The sequence below is a fragment of the Artemia franciscana genome, chromosome 20 (genome assembly GCF_032884065.1).
Source record: "Artemia franciscana chromosome 20, ASM3288406v1, whole genome shotgun sequence".
Classification (NCBI taxonomy): Eukaryota; Metazoa; Arthropoda; class Branchiopoda; order Anostraca; family Artemiidae; genus Artemia; species Artemia franciscana.
This window is the reverse complement of record NC_088882.1, coordinates 5888719-5912488: the sequence shown is the minus strand read 5'-3', so window position 1 is coordinate 5912488 and position 23770 is coordinate 5888719. Positions and strand designations below refer to the sequence as shown.

At 36.9% G+C, this 23770-nt stretch overlaps 1 protein-coding gene across 1 annotated transcript in view; it reads left to right on the top strand.

The window, feature by feature from the left end:
* The window catches only part of LOC136040332 (calpain-5-like), a 100946-nt gene that overhangs the window by 74342 nt on the left and 2834 nt on the right, over nt 1–23770 (top strand). Inside the window, exon 8 of the mRNA XM_065724573.1 lies at nt 16143–16370. Within this exon, the coding sequence (XP_065580645.1) occupies nt 16143–16370 (228 nt within the window). The remainder of the gene's footprint in view (nt 1–16142; nt 16371–23770) is intronic.

Here is a 23770-nt window from a genome sequence, read left to right as displayed (position 1 = left end):
ACTTACCTTGGTAGTAGTATTATTATAAAGAGGGTGGGAACACTGAAGATCTTAAAAGTGGAATAGCCAAGGCTCAGGGGTGGCACCGACGTCGCACTAATCGTAGATTCCGTTTTTGGGTGATATCGCGAAGAGGCCAAGGCTCAGGTTTTTTTTTTTGAAGTTGAAAAAAATTTAGAAAAATAGGAAGATAAGTGTGCGAACCAAGATTAGAATATTTTGAGCTACAATGATGAAAGTGGTCAAATATGGTTAAACAGCTTGGGCGCTCCGAAAAACGGATGAAGATTTGCTAGATGTTCTCCAAAGAAATTGCCAACAGTTGTTATATGTACCCGGATCGCTGAACTTATTTCAATCAGTAGGCTGTACGAATTCTATGGTTTAATCCCGCTTTCTAAGACTATAATGAGAGAAAGCTTTAGATGACTAGGGTACTTTTTCGGATGAAGGATGACAGATTGTCTTAGTGTTTTATCCTTTTCGGTTAACCATCTAGGGCTAAAGGGAATGCTGGTCGTCCATAGTTGGGGTGGGAGGAGGTCGTAAAAAAGATTTAGGGGAAATGAAAATTTCCTGGGAGAGTGTAAAGAAGGGGGGGGTTTGAATAGATTAAGACGGAGGAGGAGCATTCGTAACTTTTAGCCTCAGGTGGCTTGTTGCTGAGGTAAGTTGTAGTAGCAGCCAAAATATGATCTGGGATACCGGTCCTGTACGCCCCCAGTTTCTTGCTGTTTGATTGTATATTATTTTTAGCGTCCCGCTTTTTCAGTTTTCCTAATTAAGTATAAAATTATTAGATTATGATTAACACCTTGGACAAGATTTGGATTATAGAATGATCCTACTGCACGATTTTTTTTGTTAGTTTATTTTCATTTTGAGATATCATTATGAAAGTTAAATGAGTAATATTTAGCTTTCTTTACCATTGTTATACTAATCTCTAGCTAGAACAGGGTTCGAATCTGAATTCGAATGCTTGAAGTTAGAAGCATGATTTAAGGATCAAGAATCAAGATCCGTATTCAAATAAAAACAAAATTTGCACAGAAAAAAATACTTCCAAGCTATTATTATTGCTACTTACTATTAGTCCTTTAAAGATAGGTTCTTTTCAAAAGTGATGGGGAGGAAGGGTGATGGGGTGACGGGAGATAGAGCTTTAGGGGGGCTCTGGTGTAGGTGTTATATTGTTAAAAGAGTCAGGAAATCTTTTGTTTTGTATTAAAGCTGAAGAAATTATCTGGTATCTTAGACTGTGCGCAGTATTTGTAACTAATGAAGGAAAAAATTCTGTTTGTGGATAGAGAAACCCAAACCTTTTCCAAAAAGCAGTTGTCCCATGAAAATTAAACTTTTACATTAGTTGAATCGTGTATGATAAGTCTAAAGATGTTTGCCAAGTTCTTCTTCGCCATATGTCCTGAATTTCTTATCCTGATTTTCTTTTGACTTGCTTTTTTGAACAAGGAATCAGTCGATGTCCGTTTTGGCCGGAGTCGCTTTTTTGGAGTCACAAAATAGAGTTGCTTTCTTTAATCTGGACGTTCGTTTTGGCTGTCCGTTTTCGTTTTGGCGTTCGTTTTGTCTGGATCTAGCTCTGGATATCGGTTAAGCCTTTGTTGCGAATTGGCGTAAATTTAATTAATTTTGATGAATAGACTTTTATAATTTCTGGTCTTGACACTGGTACATGCGAATATATTTTTTTCGGGGGAAGGCTAATCATTAAAAAAAATAGTTTTATTGATAAATCGAGTAAGAAGTTTCAGGGTTTCCTGTGGGGACTGATGGCCTTTCCCCTCGTGTATATGCTTTCCTGGTGTGACATTTACGCAAGACACCCTTTCTGGTATTTTTTGCTATTTATAACGTTTCTGAAGCTCTGATAACTTTTTCCAAAACTTGCCTCGGCTCATCGTTCCCCTATAAGCCAGTTCGTTCCCCTATATGCCTGTTCGTTCCCCTATATGCATGTTCGTGCCCCTACATGCCCCTATGCAAATTATAAGACTAAATTCCAAAGACTGTCGCTTTTTGACTTCATGCCTGAACCGTTATTGCTTGTAAGTCATTGTTTATAAGGTCGAGTTCCACCACACAATGACATACCATAAATTCAGACTTTCATTAAATTAATACATTGTCAGCTCCTTACATTTTTCGTAATGACAGCGCATTGAAGAGGTATTAGGTGCCCTACGCTGAAGATGTTAACTAAGAGGGGTGGGATTCCAACTATAACTATTTAGTTTTTGCTATTAAACAACTAAGGGGGAAAAGGTTCAGGCTCAGTATTTCATACCTTTGCTGATTTTTGCGAGGTCATTTGTGGGTCAGTAACCTGGTTTGTGGTATTTTATACTATTTTCTACGTATTTACTGGCGTAAAATAGGGTAGTTTGCCGTACAAATTTGCTCTACGTTCTATAAGCATTTATGGGGTAGTGAATCATTAGTTTAATATTATTTAGAAGGAAAAGTATGTCAAACCTTTAAATATTTTCAGTTCATTTACAAAATTTTCAATATTGTGTAACACCACCTGAAATTATTTATACATTAATATCATGTTCATTTGTGCTGATTTGACATAATCATATTATATTGGTGATATTTTCAAAGTACTAAGACCAGTGAAAATTAAACCTAATTTTTTTTTTAACTAGTTAAGTGGAAGTTTAAACAACCATATATAACATAAAAAACAAATAAGGAAAATCAGGGATAAATCTTTAATGAAAATGACCTCCGTGGGCAGTTATAGAGTTTATAGTAGCGCGGAAATTCAAAATTCGGAAAAAAAAATGTGGGCGAAGAATCAGCTGAAAATAAGCTAAAAACATATGGCACCAAATAGCTTAAGAATGAGTAGCTTTATCTTGAACATATAGCAGTTTCTGGTTATAAATAAATTATTGTGTTTCAATTTTTACAGACGCGAAACTTTGTGAAGTTTAGCTGACTATTTTTGCTTATTTATTCTCACGGTTCAACGTGGCGATGCTGACAAAAATTTAGTAGTGCCCAAAAATTTCATAATTTTGAAAAATTCGAAAGCAAAATCCTAGAACATTATAATTTTCACGCATGAATAAACATCAGATGGATCCAGGGGGTGGGGGGGGGCTTTATTTTTGTGTCTTTTGTACTTGAAAATGGCGCTACCCATGAAAATACATTTTTTACCAAAAACCCTTTATAACTTTGTTATTTTTGGTTTGCCTAAAGAACGAAGTATATACATAAATACTGCTCTGACTATCATCTTTTTTTTCATAATACGCGGTGCCTCAAATCAGGCAGACGGTGGCAATTGCCCTCCTAGATTTTTTCACCTTCTTCTCGCTAGATTTTGGAAAAAAATGATATTTTTATTGGAAAAAAAACAACAACAAAACTGCCCTCCATCTCCCTTGAAAAAAAAAACGTTATAAAACTTACATTGCTCCTGCTCCCCAACATTTTCGTGTATTGACGCTCCTGTATACGACCATTGATGCCCTTAGTGACCTTTTAAGTCTTGGAAGTCTCTGTTCTATGCTAAAGAGTTATGGTCAGGGCCCCAGAATTTTTTTTTACCTTATCTACATAATTTATGTAACATTCTGCCCTTTCATGGCCGATTAACGCTACGTTAACAAAGGCGATGCAGAGGTAGACTTAAGATGGATCGGGGGGGGGGGCTTTATTAGATCATGCATCCAAAGCAAACTACTATTTTGCTTCAAGTCCGTTATTAGATAAGTTTTGCGATGAGATGTCTCACTTTAAATTGGATAACGACGTTATTAGATAAGTTTTACGATGAGATGTCTCACTTTAAATTGGATGTATAATGCGATAATTTGATTAAAGGATATATCGATGTTTTTACTTTTTGTATTTTTTATAATGATTTCGATATTTCCGATCTTTTTTTTTTTGCTCAAATTAATAAACTCTTCGCTTTGCCAAAGTTCAATAACAAAAAATTTTAATCAAAGAGTAATTTGCACATTTTTTTCCAAACATTGAATATTATAAAAACAAGCTTCGATGGCATAAATGCTCATCATAAAAATCTAGATTTGAAATTACACGGGCTAAGCCTCAGGATAAAGCACAAGAGCTAAGAGCTCATATGGCACTTGTGACGAGGTCGGGAGAGCCAAGAGCTCATATGGCATGAGCTCTAGCAAAATTCTAAGAATCAACAGACTGATTTAAAAGGAAAATCAGAGGCTTAATGCCAGCTGGGATTCAAAATAAGAGCTCTGAGACACGAGGTCCTTCTAAATATCAAAATTCATTAAGATCCCATCACCCATTCGTAAGTTAAAAATACCTCATTTTTTTAATTTTCCCGAATTAACCCCCCCCCCCCCCCCTTCACTCCCCCAGATAGTCAAATCAGGGAAACGACTATTTCTAATTTAATCTGGTCTAGTCCCTGATACGCCTGCCAAATTTCATCGTCCTAGCTTATCTGGAAGTACCTAAACTAGCAAAGGACCGACAGAACGATAGAATTTGCGATCACTATGTCACTTGGTAAATACCAAGTGCCATAAAAATAAACTACTGGCTATTTTTGGCTATTCAAAATCAGCAGCATTTCAATTATTTCCCCTGAGAATCGTTTGTGCCTTTTCGTGATTAAACAAATAAAAGCAGGTTTTTTCAACTGAAAGTAAGGATCAAAAATTGCAAATTAAACGAACAGAAATGATTACGATAGGGGGGGGGGACCCCTCCTCTTCAATACCTCGCTCTTCACGCTAAAATTATTTTGAATGTTCAAAAACCCATATTATTCAAATTCAACTAATCTTGTGTTTCACTTTTTCGTGAAGTATTGGAATACAAAGTCATATTTTGGCGTAAAAGAGCCAAGTATTTAAGATGAGTTATCTCCCACATCTCACCGTTGAAAATTCTCCCAGAGAATTTTCGCCTCCCAAAAAATGTCTGTTTACTTCCCAATAACAAATGCTATGTGTAAGCAATAGGCAATAGGTTTTTCTTTTTTAATTAAATAGAAAAAACAAGTGTTTTAATTGAAAGTAAGGAACTACATTAAAACTTAAAACGAACAGAAATTGTTCCGCATGGGAAAGATGCCGCTCCCTCATCAACACCTCGCTCTTTATGCTAAAGTTTGACTCTTTGTAACAACTCTACTTTATAAAACAATAAAATTTTAGTGTTAAAAGTTGGGTGTTGAGGAGGAGACAACCCCTTTGCATATACGGAATAACTTCTGATCGTTTTAAGTTTTAATGTTGCTCCTGTTTTTTTTTTTTTTTTTTTTTTTTTCATTTAATTTCTGGACGTCTTTCAGCTAATGCAGGTTCGAATTTGGCTCACCGTAAACATGAAAAATTAATACGAAATTTGCTAATTAGTTTTGGAATATTTATTCCTTATATGAATGGTTGTCCCCTCCTCTTTACCTTACTTTTTACGTTAAAGCTGTTAGCAATTTTAAAAAAGCTTCCTATTCTAAGAAAAGTCCCCGTGTTTTAATAAACACTCTTTAAAACTCAGGACAAACTGCCAAACTTTAGCGTAAAGAACACGTTAAGGAGAAACATACCCTTTATATATGGAAGCGGTGACCCTCCGCCTCATAGAAATCTCCTTTGGTGAAATTTCATCCAACGTAAAGTAAACCTTCCCCCCGCCAAATTCCCTCCAGACAGTTCCAACCTCGCTGAGAATCCCCCTCCCTGTACTATTGCTTGCGGAGAATTCAGCCTGAAAAATTCTCCTGAGCATTCTTTAAATTTGAATAAGACTTGCCTCTAATTGGTTTCTCGATCACTCCGGAGATGCCCCATCCCGAAGAAATTATTTCCCAGAAATCAAAACACGTGGAAAATAGCACTCGGATAATTCCGCTGGAACATTGGCAGATTGAAAATTGACAAAAATTGGCAGAAATCGGAATACTTCTGGGCAGGCGCTGATGTGTTCAATAATTTAGAATTTATTGTTAAAATATTTATATTATTCAGTGCTACTTTTACTACTACTATTAACAACTCACCGCAGCGCCAAACCACCCTAAGCCAACAAAGCTACGCACACTCCTCCTTTATCCCAATCTATTCAAAGCCTCCCTATTTACACCCTCCCAGGAAGCTCGCATTTCATTTAAATCTTTATCTATGATTTCCTCCTACCCAACCACGGACGACCTGATTTTGTTTATCCCTAGACGGTTGGCCGAAAAGGACAATCTTTGGCAATCTCCCATCCTTCAACCACAGAACGTGCCATAGCCATCTCATTATTTCTCTCATTATTGCCCTAGAAAGTGGTATTGAACCACACTTTTCGTACAGCCTACTGTTTGAAATACGATCTGTCAGCCGGATACCTAGAACAATATGTAGGTAATCTCTCTGGAAAACATCTTGAAAACCTTCATCCGATTTTCGGAGCGCCCATGCTTCCAAGCCATATTTGTCACTGTCATCAATGTGAATAAATAATCAAGAGAGATAAAACTCTACAAAAAGAAAACTACAAACGAGACAACGGCCAGTGGAATTGAAAGACTAAAACAACGCGGATATTTCGCCTGTCTCCAAACAAGGCGTCTTCATCACAAGATAAAAACTTAAAAGAAAACTAATCTAAAAACAAATAAAAATCACAACCAATAAAAATAAATACAATTGTCGCTACTTATCCACGTAGGGAAAAGAAGCTATTTGAGTTACTTCAATGAGAATCAAAGAGCAAAAGCTCTTTTGCTTTTTGATTCAATTGAATCTTTTGATTCAATTGAATCTTTTGATTCAATTGAATCTTTTGATTCAATTGAATCTTTTGATTCTCATTGAAGTAACTCAAATAGCTGCTTTTCCCTACGTGGATAAGTAGCGACAATTGTATTTATTATTATTGGTGGTGGTTTTTATTTGTTTTTAGATTAGTTTTCTTTTAATTTTCTATCTTGTGCTGAAGACGCCTTGTTTGGATACAGGCGAAATATCCGCGTTGTTTTAGTCTTTCAATTCTACTGGCCGTCGTCTCGTTTGAAGTTTTCTTTTTGTAGAGTTTTATCTCTCTTGATTGTTTATTGTCATGTCTGGCCAGTTCGGCTTAAGAACTTTCGTTCGTCATCACTGTGGCTTTCAATATTCTAATCTTGGTTTGCTATTCTTACATAAATATGTTACATAAATATGTTTAGGCCGCAATCTGTCATTCTTCATCCGCAGAACGTGGCCTAGCCATCTCAACCTTTCTTTCATTATAGCCCTAGAAAGCCTGATTGAACCACATTTTTCGTACAATCTACTGTTTGAAATACGGTCAGTCAGCCGGGACAGTCCGTTGGCAATTTCTCTGGAAAACATCTAGTAAATTTTTGTCCGCTTTCCGGAGCGCCCATGCTTCAGAGCCATACGCTGTGGCTTCCAATATTCTTATCTTGGTCTGCAGACTTATCTTCCTATTCTTACATAATTTTTTTTTTGTTACTGTGAAAAAACAACCTGAGCCTTGGCCTTTCTACTTTTAACATCTTTAGTGCTCCCATTATCTTTAATATTAATGAAACCAAGGTAAGTGAAGCTGATCATCTGATCAATCTTTTCGTTACCCAACGTCAGCTTTTCATCTTCACTTATTCCCAAGCGACTCAGTCTTCTTAACGTGTATTTCGGACATATTCTAGCACCCTGAACTCACAAAAAATCTAAAAGTTCATTCATTTTGCTCACATTTTCATCTAGGATACTTAAGTCACCAGCATAATCTAAGTCCAGATGATCCCCTCACCATTTGATTCCATGGTCTCCCATTGCCTTCCTGTGCTTCTTAAGACAAATCCATCAAAATGATCCATATAAAGGGAGATACCATACAAGGATAAAACCTTAATTAAAGCTCTTCTATCAACAGAAATGAACGCTTGTTTGTAATCTATAAAACTGAGGATCAAAGGTGTTTGACAACTAAGGCACTTCTCAATTATTGCTGTTCTTCTCTTAAAACTTTGTCTACAGCATATCTCAGTCCAAAAAGTATCTTATTACAAAGTAATTTGCTACTCGCAGAGGCCAGACTAATGCCTTGATAGTTATCACACTCCCTCTTATCACTTTTTTATATAGTGGTCTAATTAAGGTTTTTCCAGTATCGCTAGATACATCCCCTTTTTCAAAAATCATATGCATAAGCTTCAATAACTTATTACTAATCTCAGAGCAATCATAGTTAAGAAACACATTTACCACACTGTCACACTAGCACCTGGCCTTATCATTTTTAATCCTTTTAGTACTGTCGCTAATCCTCCTCACAAAACAAATCTTTTTTCACATCTAAGGTATCATAAACTTTTTCATTTTCTTCTACATCTTTTCCTGCAACTCTATCTCGGTTTAGCACATTCTCAAAATATTTTGCCCATCTCTGTTTAACTCTTTCCTTGTCACCAATTGTGGCCCCGTTTTTTATCTTTAACTGGGACAGGTCCAGATTGACTACTCTCTTTCAATTTATTAACACGCTAGTACAAGATTTTACTAATATGACGTATAGCTGCATCTTCCAGATTCTCGGCAATTTTATCCATAATCTCCGCTTCACACTTCCTTAATTCATATTTTGATGCTTTCTCCGCTTTCTTTACATTCTTTTTGTTTTCATGTCATCTGCCACTTAGGTAATTCTTGTAAAACCACTTCTCACTATAAAACATAAAGCCTTTTCACTAATATTCCTTGCTGTAATCCTTACTTTCTTCTTTAACCATTAGTAACTTGACAAATTGTTTTCCTAAAATAATTCCGTTCATCTTCCACATTGTCAAATTTCAAACTCTCTGATTTAGTATTCAACTGTTTTTGAAAAGTTTCCCTCAAATTCCCATCCTGGAGTCTACTAACATCATAAATTCCCGGGAGGTAGTTACTCTTCCGAAATTTCAACTGTAAATCAACCCTAGACACTACCAGATTGTGATCTTTACTTTTAACATCAATAACAGTACTCCTATATGCTCTGGTACCTCGTATCGATCCTGCCAGTCTTTGGTTTACAGTAACATAAAGGTTTGCTGTCTAACCATCAAGTTATTACCATGTTAACTGATGGGCAATTTTATAACCAAACACCCTATTGGTTATAACTAGATTGTTATACCTACAAAATTGCAACAGTCTGTAGCCATTACTGTTTTCTTTTCCTACACCAAATTTACCTAGGCTAGGATACCATCTATCCCTATTTCTACCGACCTGGGCGTTGAAATCTCCTAGTAAAAACACCATATTTCTTCTTGGGACCCAGTCTATTTGCTTCTGTAAGTGTAATTCATCTGAATCACTAGTATCTTCGTCAGTCGGCTCTACAGGGGAAAATACTACTATAACTGATATCCTGAACTTTTTAGTCAAAAAATGAGTGATTAGCATTCACATTATTAATACCTTCCCAGCCTAAACAAGACTTATCAGCTTCTTTATTCATCATGAGCCCTACTCCCTGTCTTTGTACCCTATCCTTCCTGCCTGTGTAAACAAATTCTATATCACCTAATGTCATGCTTCCTATCCCTGGGATATGAGTTTCTGAAACTCCTATTTAGTCTGGTTTGAATCTTCTTAATTTGTCTGTCGATATGATAGTTATTTTCAACGTCCGAACATTCCATGCTCCAATTTTTGTCTTCTTTAAATCATTGGAATTATTTTGTCCTCAGGAAAAGCAATGATCTCGGATACCAGTGCAGGAGGAGGATCAACATATCTTCTCAAGTCTACACCGAAGCGCTTAAGCCGGCTTAGAACCGGCCAACAAGAAATCCCTGAGATCTCCAGTATGAAGAGAGGCTTTGCGTAATGCTGAGCATATTCTTTGTCACAAGATGTTTTTCAGCACTTGGCGATGCTCTTCTATCAACAAGAGTTGAAATCTTGCACTGACAATCTCAAGCCTATTAACTCCGACTCATTATATATCCAGGCCTACAAATATGCTACTACGGGGAGGCAACCCATAATAGATAAATTAACTAGGGAGAGATTTTTCAGCCTGAAAACGTCCACCAAAACAGACAAAGCCCAGAAGAATTGTCCATTCATCAAATTCCTGTGTTAATGATGCATCATTTATTTCATACAGTAATCCTTTTAGGAAATCAATTATATATAAAAAACAAGTTTTTCAACTAAAAGTAGGAACCTTCACTAAAACTTAAAAGAAACGAATTTTTTTAATATATGACGGGGCTTCCCCCTCTTAAACCCCTCTCTTTATGCTAAAGTTTGACTAGTTAAAGTTCCTTGAGAAAGACTTCATAAATAATAAAACCGTTTAATTAGAATAAAAAACTTTGTCAAAGCAATAGAGACGTTAGTTTAATGAGAAAAGGCGATTTAGGAGGGTGCAGCCCCACTCATATATGGACTAATTATTGTCTTTTTCAATGTTGTTCTATACTTTAAGTTGAAAAAATGTATTTTTTTTTTAATTTTAATTCCTGTTTGTTAATCAGATCATGCCGGAAAATCCGACTCCCTCAAGGTGGTTTCAGGCACCATCCATTTTCCCCACTCAGCACCCACCGACACTCTTTCACAACAGGTGATTGCAAATTGAAAAAAGAAACTTATTATTCTGTTTAAACAGCCATTGTGTTTCAGGAGTCGTTCTTAAGGAATTAGGACAAAAAGTCAAAACTTTAGCGCAAAGAGCAAGGTCTTGAGGAGGGGGAAACCCCTTTCATATACGTAATAATTTCTGTCCGTTTAAGTTTTGATGTTGCTCCTTACTTTCAGTTGAAGAAACGTTTTTATATTTAAATTTCTCATCGCTTTTAATAACACAGAGAAATCTGGCTCCCACCTCCATGGAAAATGTTCATAGACGTGGGAGCCTCCCGAAAAAATCGGAAGAATCGGAAAAAATAGGCCCACAGAAAAAATCCACCGTCGATAGCTGTTCTCACGTAAAAGCACCTCCTCCTCCCCCCCTTTCCAAGGGAATTGTCCTTAGGTAATTCCATTCTGGCTGAAATTTCAACCCAGAAAATTTCTTGCAGGTGATCTGGAGTAAAAACTTTTTCTTAGTGCAGCAAAAAGGCAGAAAAAAGGTGTTTCCAGTAATTTTTTATGGGGGGGGGGAAGTTACAAAAGATACTTTAAAGACGCACCAAAAATGCAAAATTGATATCTACTCCCTTATGATTTCAGGGAATATTTCTTGTCTACGCTGTTACTATGAAAGTAAAGAATAAAACTAAATCCCAAAATGAGGAGAATTTATTCCGTGGAGGAGGAGGACTGTTGCTTCTTCATCCAAACCTCCAGCCCAAGATCGCAGAAACTTCAGAGTGTGATCATTAGATTAGAAATTGAGAGTTTCAGTTCTTTGCATCGGGGTGGAATTTTTCGGGGGGAGGATCCATGGAGCGCTATTTTCTGGGAGGTACTTTCTGCGGGCGGGGGGGATTTTCTGCATGGGGGTTGATGCTGGCAGCCCCAAAATGAGGAGAATTTATTCCGTGGAGGAGGAGGACTGTCATTAAAACTAAAAGTAATTAAAATCTAACCTGTATTTGGCTGAACGCTTATTACCTGGATTTGGTTGGAGTAGCTTAAATACATTTGGTTTGCTGTTTTGTGTGGGAGGGGGGGTCAATTTTTTTTGGTATTACTTTTAAAAAATGTTATTTCTAGAATCTCTTCTTGCATTATTCTTGTTGTTCCATTCTTCTGGTTTTGTATTGCTTTTGTTTTTATTGTTTTGCTGTACTAATATAAATGAATAAATAAATCTTAAAACGAGTAGAGCTTAAATTGAATATACAAATCAAGCTAAAAACGAACACAAATATTTTACTATTGCAGTATAAATGAAACCCAAACGAACAGAAATTAAATAAACAATTATTGCAAATAAACATAAAACATGTACTAATATAAATGAATAAATAAACCTTAAAACGAACAAAGCTATGATTAAACATGCGAATCAAGATTGAAACTAACAAAAATCAATTCAAAAAAGAGTATAGGTATTGCCTCCTTATCTAACTGTAAAAGTCTAAAACCTATTCCGTCACTGGTGCTCTACTGAAAATGACACTTTATCACAATTACATATAAAAAAAACTAGTTTTTTAACTGAAAGTAAGGTGCGACATTAAAACTTAAAACGAACAGAAATTACTCCGTATATGAAATGGGTTGTCCCCTCCGCAATCCCTTGCTCTTTACGCTAAAGTTTTTAATTGTTTTAAAAAGCAAAATTGTGGCAAAGAGTCAAACTTTAGCGTAAAGAGCAAGGGATTGCGGAGGGGACAACCCATTTCATATACGGAGTAATTTCTGTTCGTTTTAAGTTTTAATGTCGCTCCTTACTTTCAGTTAAAAAAACAAGTTTTTTTATGTAATTCCTGATCGTTTTTGAATTAATGCATGTTTGATTTTGGCTTTCCACACATAAATTATTAAAATGAAATTTGCATATTAATTCCTTTTTTGGCTAAATGGCTTTCTCTTAGTTTTGATCAGACGATTTTGAGAAATAAGGGGTGGGGAAAGCCTAGTTGCCCTGCAATTTTTCGGTTACATAAAAAGGCAACTATAAATTTTAATTTTCAACGAATGTTTTTATTAGTAAAAAATATACGTAACTTAAGAATTAGCTTACGTAACAAACTTTTATATTCTTAAATTTTTATTATGTATATGAGGGGGTTTGTACCCTCGTTAGTACCTCGCTCTTTGCACTAAATCGTAAGTTTTGTCACAATTCTTTAAGAATGACCCCTGAATCCGAAAGGCCGTAGAATAAATAGTTGAAATTACTAAAAATACTATAGCATAAAGAGCGAGGTATTTATCTCCTCCTAAATACCTCGCTCTTTATGCTAAAGTATTTTTAGAACCCCTCATATGCGTAATAATCTCTGTTCGTTTTAAGTTTCAATGCTACTCCTTACTTTCAAATGAAAAAACTTTTCCATGTTTATTTTTTCATTGTTTTTTTTTATAGTAATTTTATAAAATTCCTGCGCCCTTTTCATTGAATTTCTGTTCCCCCATGACATATTTCTTTGAAAGATCCTCCCACATAGCTCCCTCCCCTCAACCCCACCCCCAAACCCAAAAAAAATCCCCTGAAAACGCTGTACACTTCCCAGTAACCATGATTATATGTAAACACTGGCCGAAGTTTGTAACTTGCAGCCCCTCCCCCAGGGACTGCGGGGGAGTAAGTCATTCCCAAAGACACAGTTATTATGGTTTTTGACTATGCGGAACAAAATGGCTATCTCAAAATTTTGATCCGTTGACTTTGGAGAAAAAATAGCCTGGGAGGGAGCCTAGGTGCCCTCCATTTTTTTGGTCACTTAAAAAGGGCACTAGAACTTTTCATTTCCGTTAGAATGAGCCCTCTTGCGAAATTCTAGGACCACTTGGTCGATACGATGACCCCTGGAAAAAAAAAAACAAAACAAACAAATGAACACGCACCCGTGATTTGTCTTCTGGCAAAAAATACGAAATTCCACATTTTTGTAGATAGGAGCTTGAAACTTCTACAATAGGGTTCTCTGATACGCTGAATCTGATGGTGTGATCTTCGTTAAGATTCTATGACTTTTAGGGGTTGTTTTCCCCTATTTTTAAAATAAGGCAAATTTTCTCAGGCTCGTAACTTTTGATGGGTAAGACTAAACTTGATTAAATATATATATATATAAAATCAGCATTAAAATGCAATTCTTTTAATGTAGCTACTGATATCAAAACCCCATTTTTTAGAGTTTTGATTGCTATTGAGCCTGGTCGCTCCTTACTACAGTTCGTTACCACGAACTGTTTGAAAACATGTTCTTATATACTTATTACAACATTGAAAATAAAAAATGAAATTAGGCCTACAGTAAAATCAAATTTTGAACTGATGGGCTTTTCACCAATTGATACCAATATACATCAAATTAATTTAACCTTATTTCTTCCCAAAGATCTTTCACGACAAATTTAATTCCACTAAAAACAAGAATATGTTACTGCCTCCTTTCATAACTATAAAAATATAAAGCCTACTGCGTCATTGGTGCTTAACTGAAAGTGAATTGTATTACAAATATTCTCTTATCCGATTATTACAGCATTGAAATGAAAATACAAGTTAGGCTATTCAAATTTTACTTATTCAATTTTGTTTATTATAAAAAGGATTTTACTTTTTCAAATTTATTTATTCAATTAGAATTAAACCTTTAGCCTCGCTAAATATTAAACTTAAAATTTAAACTTAAAAAATATTAAACGCTAAATGCATATCAAGTGCGTTCAGCATCTTGTGCTTGCTCGTATAGAAATTTTTAGCCGACTATGCCACTGTGCGTGTGGGCGGCTCTGATTGACAAGCTGAACGTCATTGATGAAATCAGGTTCCAATCCGGGTTTTTAGCCTGCTATTAAAACAGGTTCTGACCATTACTGATAATTAAGAATTTAGAAGTACCGACATATCCGTCAGTTTATAACATAGTCATCGTTTCCTTTTTGTAGAATCTACGATGTCATAAATTTCTTAGTGATGAGCTGCTAGTTTTGGAAATTACCATAATTACCAAACATGTTGATTATAGCTACAAGTATATAGAACTATAAAATACAACTAAACACACCTAGGTAATTACCATATGCATTGGATCTGATATCACGATGGCTGAGTTCCAGAATGCAATTGTTATTAATAATAATTAATTATTTATTATATTTTGCCTTCCAGAACTCTAGATATTAAAACAATATTATCTATTCTTTCTATTAAAAGTACAGCAAAACCTCAAGTTTAACAAATGAATACAATGAATACAATCATACACCCATCAAAAAAAAAAAAAAAAAAAAAATGGGCGAAGGGCCAATAGTAAAAAAAAAATATTTGATAATTAGAATAAGAAGTGCTCAGAAATGCAATTTTTTATGAGAGGAAGGACCCAAGGTGCCCTCTTTGAATACATTCCTGACAAAAATAAGCCCCCCTATCAGTCTGGAACCTAAAAAAAAAAAATCATTCCTAATATTTTTTTTCTTTCTTATCTGTATAATAAATGGTTGTTTTCTAATATTTAACAAGTCTCGCATTTTTTTGGTGTTTATCTTCTCCTTCCTATTTCTTTTTCTGTTTTCTTTCTATCTCGCATTCTCTTTCTTTTTAGTATTAGGGGTGTCATAAACTGACCTATGTTTCCATGCATACCTTTAAATAGACGTGGAGTTTGAGAAAATATTCCTCCAAGAACTTGTCGAGGGGTCTTTCTGGAATATTTTGTGAAAACTAAAAAATATATGTGTAGTTTGGTAAAACAAACTTTATAAGAACAAGATCCTTCCCCCACTTGATATCTAAAATTTGAGGTTTTCGATAACAGAAGTTACTTTTCGAAAAATATGATTTGTCGTTGCAATTAAAAACAAACAATTCGTGGTAACAAACTGTAAGTAAGAAGCAACCTGGCTCAATAGTAACCGAAACTCTAAAAAGCGAATTTTGATATCAATAGATATATCAAAAGAATTGGAGTTTTATGCTGATTTCAGATATATAAGTTTCATTAAGTTTAATCTTACCATTCAATGGTTACGAGTCTGAGGAAATATAAAAACTAAACCTTGAAACAAAATACCAGAACTAAAATATGGAGACCCTCTTTTTATGAAATGCCAAATTTCCCTTCTCTTGTGTATTAAGTATAAACTAAACCTAGGGCCAAATCTTTTATTTTCAAATCTTCAAAATATCAGGTGAGAGTTACTCTTTATGTGAACAATGTATTTGAAATAAAAGGAAAAAATTGAAATAAATATTGAAAAATAAAATAATAACCTATATTTTAAATACAAACTCAGTTCAAATAGACGATTAGTTTAAAATGGCTTGGACAAAAAGAATCTAATAGACAGAACCTTCCAAGTTTAAATAGAGATACAATTTTATAGTTATCTTCATGTGAAGGGATAGTCTAATAATATAACGCGTTTTTAGGCTTACAATCTCTTACAACCTTTTCCATGTTTCTTCAATCTTTTCATTCTTTCCATTGCTTTTTCTTGTTCTGACATTGTTTTTTTTCTTGTTCTGATATTGTTTTTTTTTTCTTTTTTCAGCTCATTGGAATCATGGCCGCCTCCAGCACATGATCTCTGCAGTTGTCCTCTGAGGAGTCAGAGGGAGTTGGCATCTATCCCGAGTCGCCTTCCAAATCCAAATGGACCATTCCTTTTCAGTTCTCAAGATCTCATGAAATTGTATTCTAGGTCCCCTGAGTGGTCCAAGATTACGTCGTCAGAAAGAGAAAAGCTTGGCCTAACTTTCGAGGATGATGGAGAGTTCTGGTTGGTGCTCCCCTTTTTCTTCTTTTCTTTGGACAACAATAGAATTTAAGCGCTCAATACCAAGCACTCAATAGTAAATATAAACAAAAAGACGAATAGAAGAGCCACAAAAATTAAGACACTAACTAATCATAAATAAAAGGGAGCCAAGGGAATGTGGCCCTTTTTGGTTCAAAAGTTGGTACTCCCCTTTTTCTTCTTTTCTTTGTAGAACAATAGGATTTAAGTGCTCAATACCAAGCACTCAATAGTAAATATAAACAAAAAGACAAATAGAAGAGCCACAAAAACTAAGACACTAACTATCATGAATAAAAGGGAGCCAAGGAATTGTGGCCCTTTGTGGTTCAAAGGTTGATACTCCCCTTTTTTCTTCTTTTCTTTGTACAACAATATGATTTAAGCACTCAATAGTAAATATAAACAAACAGACCATTAGAAGAGCCACAAAAACTAAGACACTAAATAATCATGAATAAAAGGGAGCCAAGGGAATGTGGCCCTTTTTGGTTCAAAGGTTGGTGCTCCCCTTTTTATGGGACTTGGTATTAATCAAGTGACTTGTGATCGCAAATTCTGTCGGTCTCTCTGTCGCGGTTTAGCTACTTTAGGAACTTCCAGGTAAGCTAGGACGATGAAATTTGGTAGGTATATCAGGGACCGGACCAGATTAAATTAGAAATAGTCGTTTTTGTGATTTGACCATCTGGGGGGGGAGGGGAAGTGGGGGTCGGTTAATTTGGACAAAACAGAAAAAATGAAGTATTTTTAACTTACGAACGGGTGATGGGATCTTAATGAAATTTGATGTTTGGAAGGATATCGTGTCTCAGAGCTCTTATTTTAAATTCCGACCAGATCCGGTGACATTGGGGGCAGTTGGGGAGGGAACCTAAAATCTTGGAAAACGCTTAGAATGGAGGCATCAGGATGAAACTTGGTGGGAAAAATAAGAAGAAGTCTTAAATACGTAATTGACATAACTGGAACGGATTTTCTCTGTTCGGGGGAATTGGGGGGGGGGGGGTTAATTCTGAAAATTAGAAAAATGAGGTATTTTTAACTTTCGAAGGAGCGATCGGATCTTAATGAAATTTAAAGTTTGGAAGAATATCGTGTCTCAGAGCTCTTATTTTAAAACCCGACTGGATCCGGTAATATTGGGGGGAATTGAGGGGGGAACCTAAAATCTCGGAAAACGCTTAGAGTTGAGGAATCGGGATGAAACTTGGTGGGAAAAATAATCAAAAGTCCTAGATACATGATTGATATAAACGGGACGGATCTGCTCTCTTTGGGGGAGTTGGGGGGGGGGGGGTTAATTCCTAAAAATTAGAAAAAATTAGGTATTTTTAACTTACGAAGGAGTGATCGGATCTTAATGAAATTTGATTTTCGGAAGGATATCGTGCCTCAAAGCTCTATTTTAAATCCCAACCGGATTCGGTGACATTGGGGGGAGTTGGGGGAGGGGGCTAAAATCTTGGAAAACGCTTAGAGTGGAGGGATCGGGATGAAACTTGGTGGTAAAATTTACCATAAGTCTTAGATACGTGATTGAAAAAAACCGGAACGGATCCGCTCTCTTTGGGGGAGTTGTAGGAGGATGGTTAATTCTGAAAAATTAAAAAAATGAGGTATTTTTAACTTACGAAGGAGTGATCGGATCTTAATGGAATTTCATGCTTAGAAGGATATCGTGTCTCAGAGCTCTTATCTTAAATCCCGATCGGATCTGGTGAAGGGGAAGTTAGGGGGGGGGGACGGAACCTAAAATCTTGGAAAACGCTTGGAGTGGAGGGATCGGGATGAAACTTGGTGGGAAAAATACGGGGTTGACATAACCGGAACGGATCTGATCTCTTTGGAGGAGTTGGGAGGGAGGGTTAATTCTAAAAAACTAGAAAAAATGAGGTATTTTTGAATTACGAAAGAGTGATCGTATCTTAATGAAATTTTCATATTTAGAAGGACCTCGAAACCCAGATCTCTTATTTTAAATCCCGAATGGATCCAGTGTCATTAGGGGGGGGGGGGGGAATCTCGGAAAACGCTTAAAGCGGAGAGATCAGGATGAAACTTGGTGGAAAGAATAAGCCCAAGCCCAAGATAGGGGACTGACATAACCGGACCAGATCCGCTCTCTTTGGTGGAGTTGGGGGGGGGGGGGAGTAATTCGGAAAAATTTGAAAAAATGAGGTATTAGTAACTTACGAACGGATAATCAGATCATAATGAAATTTGATATCTAGAAGGATCTTGTGCCTTAGGACTTTCATTTAAAATCTCGACCAGATCCGGTGACACTGAAGGGAGTTTGAGGGGGAAACCGGAATTCTTGGAAAACGTGAAAATCGAGGTGTCTTACGAATGGGTGATCGGATCTTAATGGAATTTGATATATAGAAGAATCTTATGTCTCAGATGCTCCATTTTCAATTCGAATCGGATCCGGGGACACAGAGGGTTGGAGGGGGGAAACAGAAATCTTAGGAACCGGAAATCTTGGAAAACTCTTTGAGTGGAGAGATTGGGATGAAATTTGATGGGAAGAATAAGCACAAGTTATAGATACGAGATTGACATAATTGGTACGGATCCGTTCTCTTTGAGGGAACTTGGGGTTGCTAATTTGGAAAAATCAGAAAAATTGAGGTATTTTTAATTTAAGAATGGGTGACCGGATCTTAATGAAATTTGATAATTAGAAGGAACTCCTGTCTCAGAGCTCTTATTTCAAATCCCGACCAGGTATTTTGACATTGGGGGCAGTTGGAGTGGGAAACGCTTATAAATGTCGTATATACGTGATTGACGTAACCGGGCTGGATCCGCTCTCTTTGGGGAGTTAGGGGTGGGGTTCAGTGCTTTGGCGAGTTTGGTGCTTCTGGACGTGCTTGGACGACGAAAATTGGTAAGCATGTCAGGTAGCTGCACAAATTGACTTGATAAAGTCGTTTTCCCCGATTCGACCATCTGGGGGGCTGAAGGGAGAGGAAAAATTAGAAAAATTGAGATATTTTTAACTTACAACCGGATCTTAATGAATTTTAATATTTAGAAGGACCTCGTTACTCAGAGTCCTTATTTTAAATCCCGACCGGCATTAAGCCTCTGATTTTCCTTTTAAAGCAATCTATTGATTCTTAGAATTTTGCTAGAGCTCATACCATATGGGCTCTTGGCTCTTCCGACCTCGTCACAAGTGCCATATGAGCTCTTAGCTCGTGTTCTTCTTTGTTTGTAGAACAATAGAAATTAAGCGCTTAATACCAAGTACCCAATAGTAAATATAAACAAAAAGACAAATAGAAGAGCAACAAAAACTAAGACAATAAATAATCATGAATAAAAGGGAGCCAAGGGAATGTGGGCCTTTTTGGTTCAAAGATTGGTGCTCCCTTTTTTCTTCTTTTCTTTGTAGAACAATAGGATTTAAGCGCTAAATACCAGGCACTCAATAGTAAATATAAACAAAAAGACAAATAGAATAGCCACAAAAACTAAGACACTAAATAATCATGATTAAGGGAGCCAAGGTAATGTGGCCATTTTTAGTTCAAAGGTTGGTGCTCCCCCTTTTCTTCTTTGTTTGTAGAACAATAGAATTTAAGCGCTCAATACGAAATGCTCAATAGTAAATATTAACAAAAATACAAATAGAAGAGCCACTAAAACTAAGACACTAAATAATCATGAATAAGGGAGCCAAGGTAATGTGGCCCTTTTTGGTTCAAAGGTTGGTGCTCCCCTTTTTATGGCACTTGGTATTAACCAAGTGACATATAGCAGTCGCCAATTCTGTCGGTCTGTCTGTCGGTCTGTCGGTCCCGGTTTTGCTACTTTAGGCACTTCCAGGTAAGCTAGGACGATGAAATTTGGCAAGCGTATCAGGGACCGGACCAGATTAAATTAGAAATAGTCGTTTTCCCGATGTGACCCTCTGGGGGGGAGTGGGGGCCCGGTTAATTCGCAAAAAATAGAAAAAATGAAGTATTTTTAACTTATCAGCGGGTGATTGGATCTTAATGAAATTTGATGTTTCGAATGATATTGTGTCTCAGAGCTCTTACTTTAAATCACGACCGGATCTGATGACATTGAGGGGAGTTAGAGGGGGGAAACCTAAAGTCCCGGTTTTTCTACTTTAGGCACTTCCAGGTAAGCTAGGACGATGAAATTTGGCAAGCGTATCAGGGACCGGACCAGATTAAACTAGAAATAGTCGTTTTCCCGATTTGACCATCTGGGGGGGGGAGTGGGGGCCGGTTAATTCGGAAAAAAATAGAAAAAATGAAGTATTTTTAACTTATGAGGGAGTGATTGGATCTTAATGAAATTTGATGTTTGGAATGATATTGTGTCTCAGAGCTCTTATTTTAAATCCCGACTGGGTCTGATGACATTGGGGGGAGTTGAGGGGGGGAAACCTAAAATCTTGGAAAACACTTAGAGTGGAGGGATCGGGATGAAACTTGATGGGAAAAATAAGCGCAAGTCCCAGATACATGATTGACATAATCGGAACTGATTTGCTCTCTTTGGGGTAGTTGGGGGGGGGGGAGCAATTCTTAAAAATTAGAAAAATGAGGTATTTTCAACTTACGAACGGGTGATCGGATCTCAATGAAATTTGATGTTTAGAAGGATATCGTGTCTTAGAGCTCTTATTTTAAGTCCCGACCGGATCTGGTGATGGGGGCGGGGAGTTGGGAGGGGGAAACCTAAAACTTGGAAAACACTTAGAGTGGAGGGATCGGGATGAAACATGGTGGGAAAAATAAACACAAGTCCTAGATAGATGATTGACATAAACGGAACGGATCCGCTCCCTTTTGGGTAGTTGGGGGGGGGGGGGGGGTATTTCTGAAAAATAAAAAAATATGAGGTGTTTTTAACTTACGAACGGGTGATCGGATCTCAATGAAATTTGATATTTAGAAGGATATCGTGGCTCAGAGCTCTTATTTTAAACCCGACCGGATCTGGTGACATTGGGGGGGGGGGGGAGTTGGGAGGGGAGAAACCTAAAATTTGGAAAACATTTAGAGTGGAGGGATCGGGATGAAACTTGGTGGAAAAAAAAACACGAGTCCTAGATACATGATTGACATAACCAGAACGGATCCGCTCTCTTTGGGGTAGTTGGGGGGGGGGGGGTTAATTCTGAAAAATTAGAAAAATGAGGTATTTTTAACTTAGGAACGGGTGATTGGATCTCCATGAAATTTGATTTTTAGAAGGATATCCTGTCTCAAAGCTCTTGTTTTAAATCCTGACCGGATCTGGTGACATTGGGGGAATTTGGGGTGGGGAGACCTAAAATGATGGGAAACGCTTAGATTGGAGGGATTGGGATGAAACTTGGTTGGAAAAATAAGCAGAAGTCTTGCATACGTGATTTACATAATTGGAACGGATCCGCTCAATTGCGGGGGGGGGGGGGTAATTCTGAAAAATAAGAAAAATGATGTATTTTTAACTTGCGAAGGAGTGATCGGATCTTCATGAAACTTCATATTTAGAAGGACCTCGTAACTCCGACATCTTATTTTAAATCTCAACCGGATCAAGCGTAATTGGGGGGGGCAGTTGGGGGGACCGGAAATCTTAGAAAATACTTAAAGCGGTGAGATCAGGATGAAACTGGATGGGAAGAATAGAAACCTGTCTAAGATACGTGACTGACATAACCGGACCGGATCTGCTCTCTTTGGTGGAATTGGGGGGGGGGGGGTAATTTTGAAAATTGAGGTATTTGTAACTTACGAAAGGGTGACCAGATCTTAATGAAATTTGATATTTAGAAGGATCTTGTGCTTTAAAGTTCTAATTTCAAATTCCGACCAGATCCTGTGACATTCGGGGGAGTTGGAGGGGGGAACCGGAATTCTTGGAAAACATGAAAATTGGAGTATTTATATCTTACGAATAGATGATCGGATCGTAATGAAATTTGATTTTTAGAAGGAATTCATGTCTCAGAGCTCTTATTTCAAATCCCGACCAGATCTTTTGACATTGTGGGGATTTGGAGGGGGAAATCTTGGAAAAACACTTGGAGTGTAGGAATCGGGATGAAGCTTGGTGGATAGAATAAACAAATGTCCTTGATACGTGATTGATAGAATCGTACTGGATTCGCTGTCTTTGGGGGAGCGGGGGGGAGGGGTTCAGTGATTTGGCGAGTTCGGTGCTTCTGGACGTGCTAGGGCGATGAAAATTGGTAGGCGTGTCAGGGAGCTGCACAATTTGACTTGATAAAGTCGTTTTCCTAGATTCGACCATCTGGGGGGCAAAAGGGAGAGGAAAAATTAGAAAAAATTAGGTATTTATAACTTACGAGTGGGTGATCGGATCTTAATGAATTTTGATATTTAGAAGGACTTTGTGACTCAGAGCTCTTATTTTAAATCTTGACCGGCATTAAGCCTCTTATTTTCCGTTTTAAATCAATCTATTGATTCATAGAATTTTGTTAGAGCTCATACCATATGATCTCTTGGCTCTTAGCTCTTCTCGCCTCGTCACAAGTGCCATATGAGCTCTCAGCTCTTGTTCTTCTTTTCTTTTTAGAACAATAGGATTTAACCACTCAATACCAAGCACTCAATAGTAAATATAAACAATGACAAATAGAAGAGCCACAAAAACCAAGACACTAAATAATCATGATTAAAAGAGAGCCAAGGGAATGTGGACCTTTTTGGTTCAAAGGTTGGTGCTCCCCTTTTTCTTCTTTTCTTTGTGGAATATTAAGATTTAAGTGGGAACACTTTAATCGTAATCGTCTTATGGGTGTTATTCCTAAACTTCTTAGCCATACTAGAGGCGTCAAATGTTGATTAAATTGTGTAGTTGCCGTCCCCTCCCCCTACATATACATGCCATAAAGCCTTTTGAGAGGCCAGAAGTATGGATTGTGGTCTTTTTTATATTTTGACAATAAATTGATTGATTTACTGACTATAACTAACTGAGATGCTAGTAAGTTTGTCAACCCTCTGTAGCTTTTAGCCGATGTGACCTAAGTAACCTGAGTGACCTAAGATAACCTGAGATAATGCACCTGCAACGGGGTTGCCATCTTTCTTTTGAACTTACAAGGTGGATCCTCACTTGTGTTTCTGGTGTCTAAAGTATTGCCTAATACCACAAAAAAAGCTTGAAAAACTTGAGCTTACTTAATAGAAATACTCAACTAAAACTATAGACTCAAATTTAACAAAGCTTAACTTCATTGAAACTTAAGAAAATTAAAAATAAAAGCTAAAACTTATAAATATCTTGGGAACCAAAGAAAGGAGAAGGATATATTGATTGAACCAGAAGCCGTTCCTAGGGCTGATGGTGCCACGGGAAAAATTATTTACGACCTCCCCTTCCTGACTCAAATATCT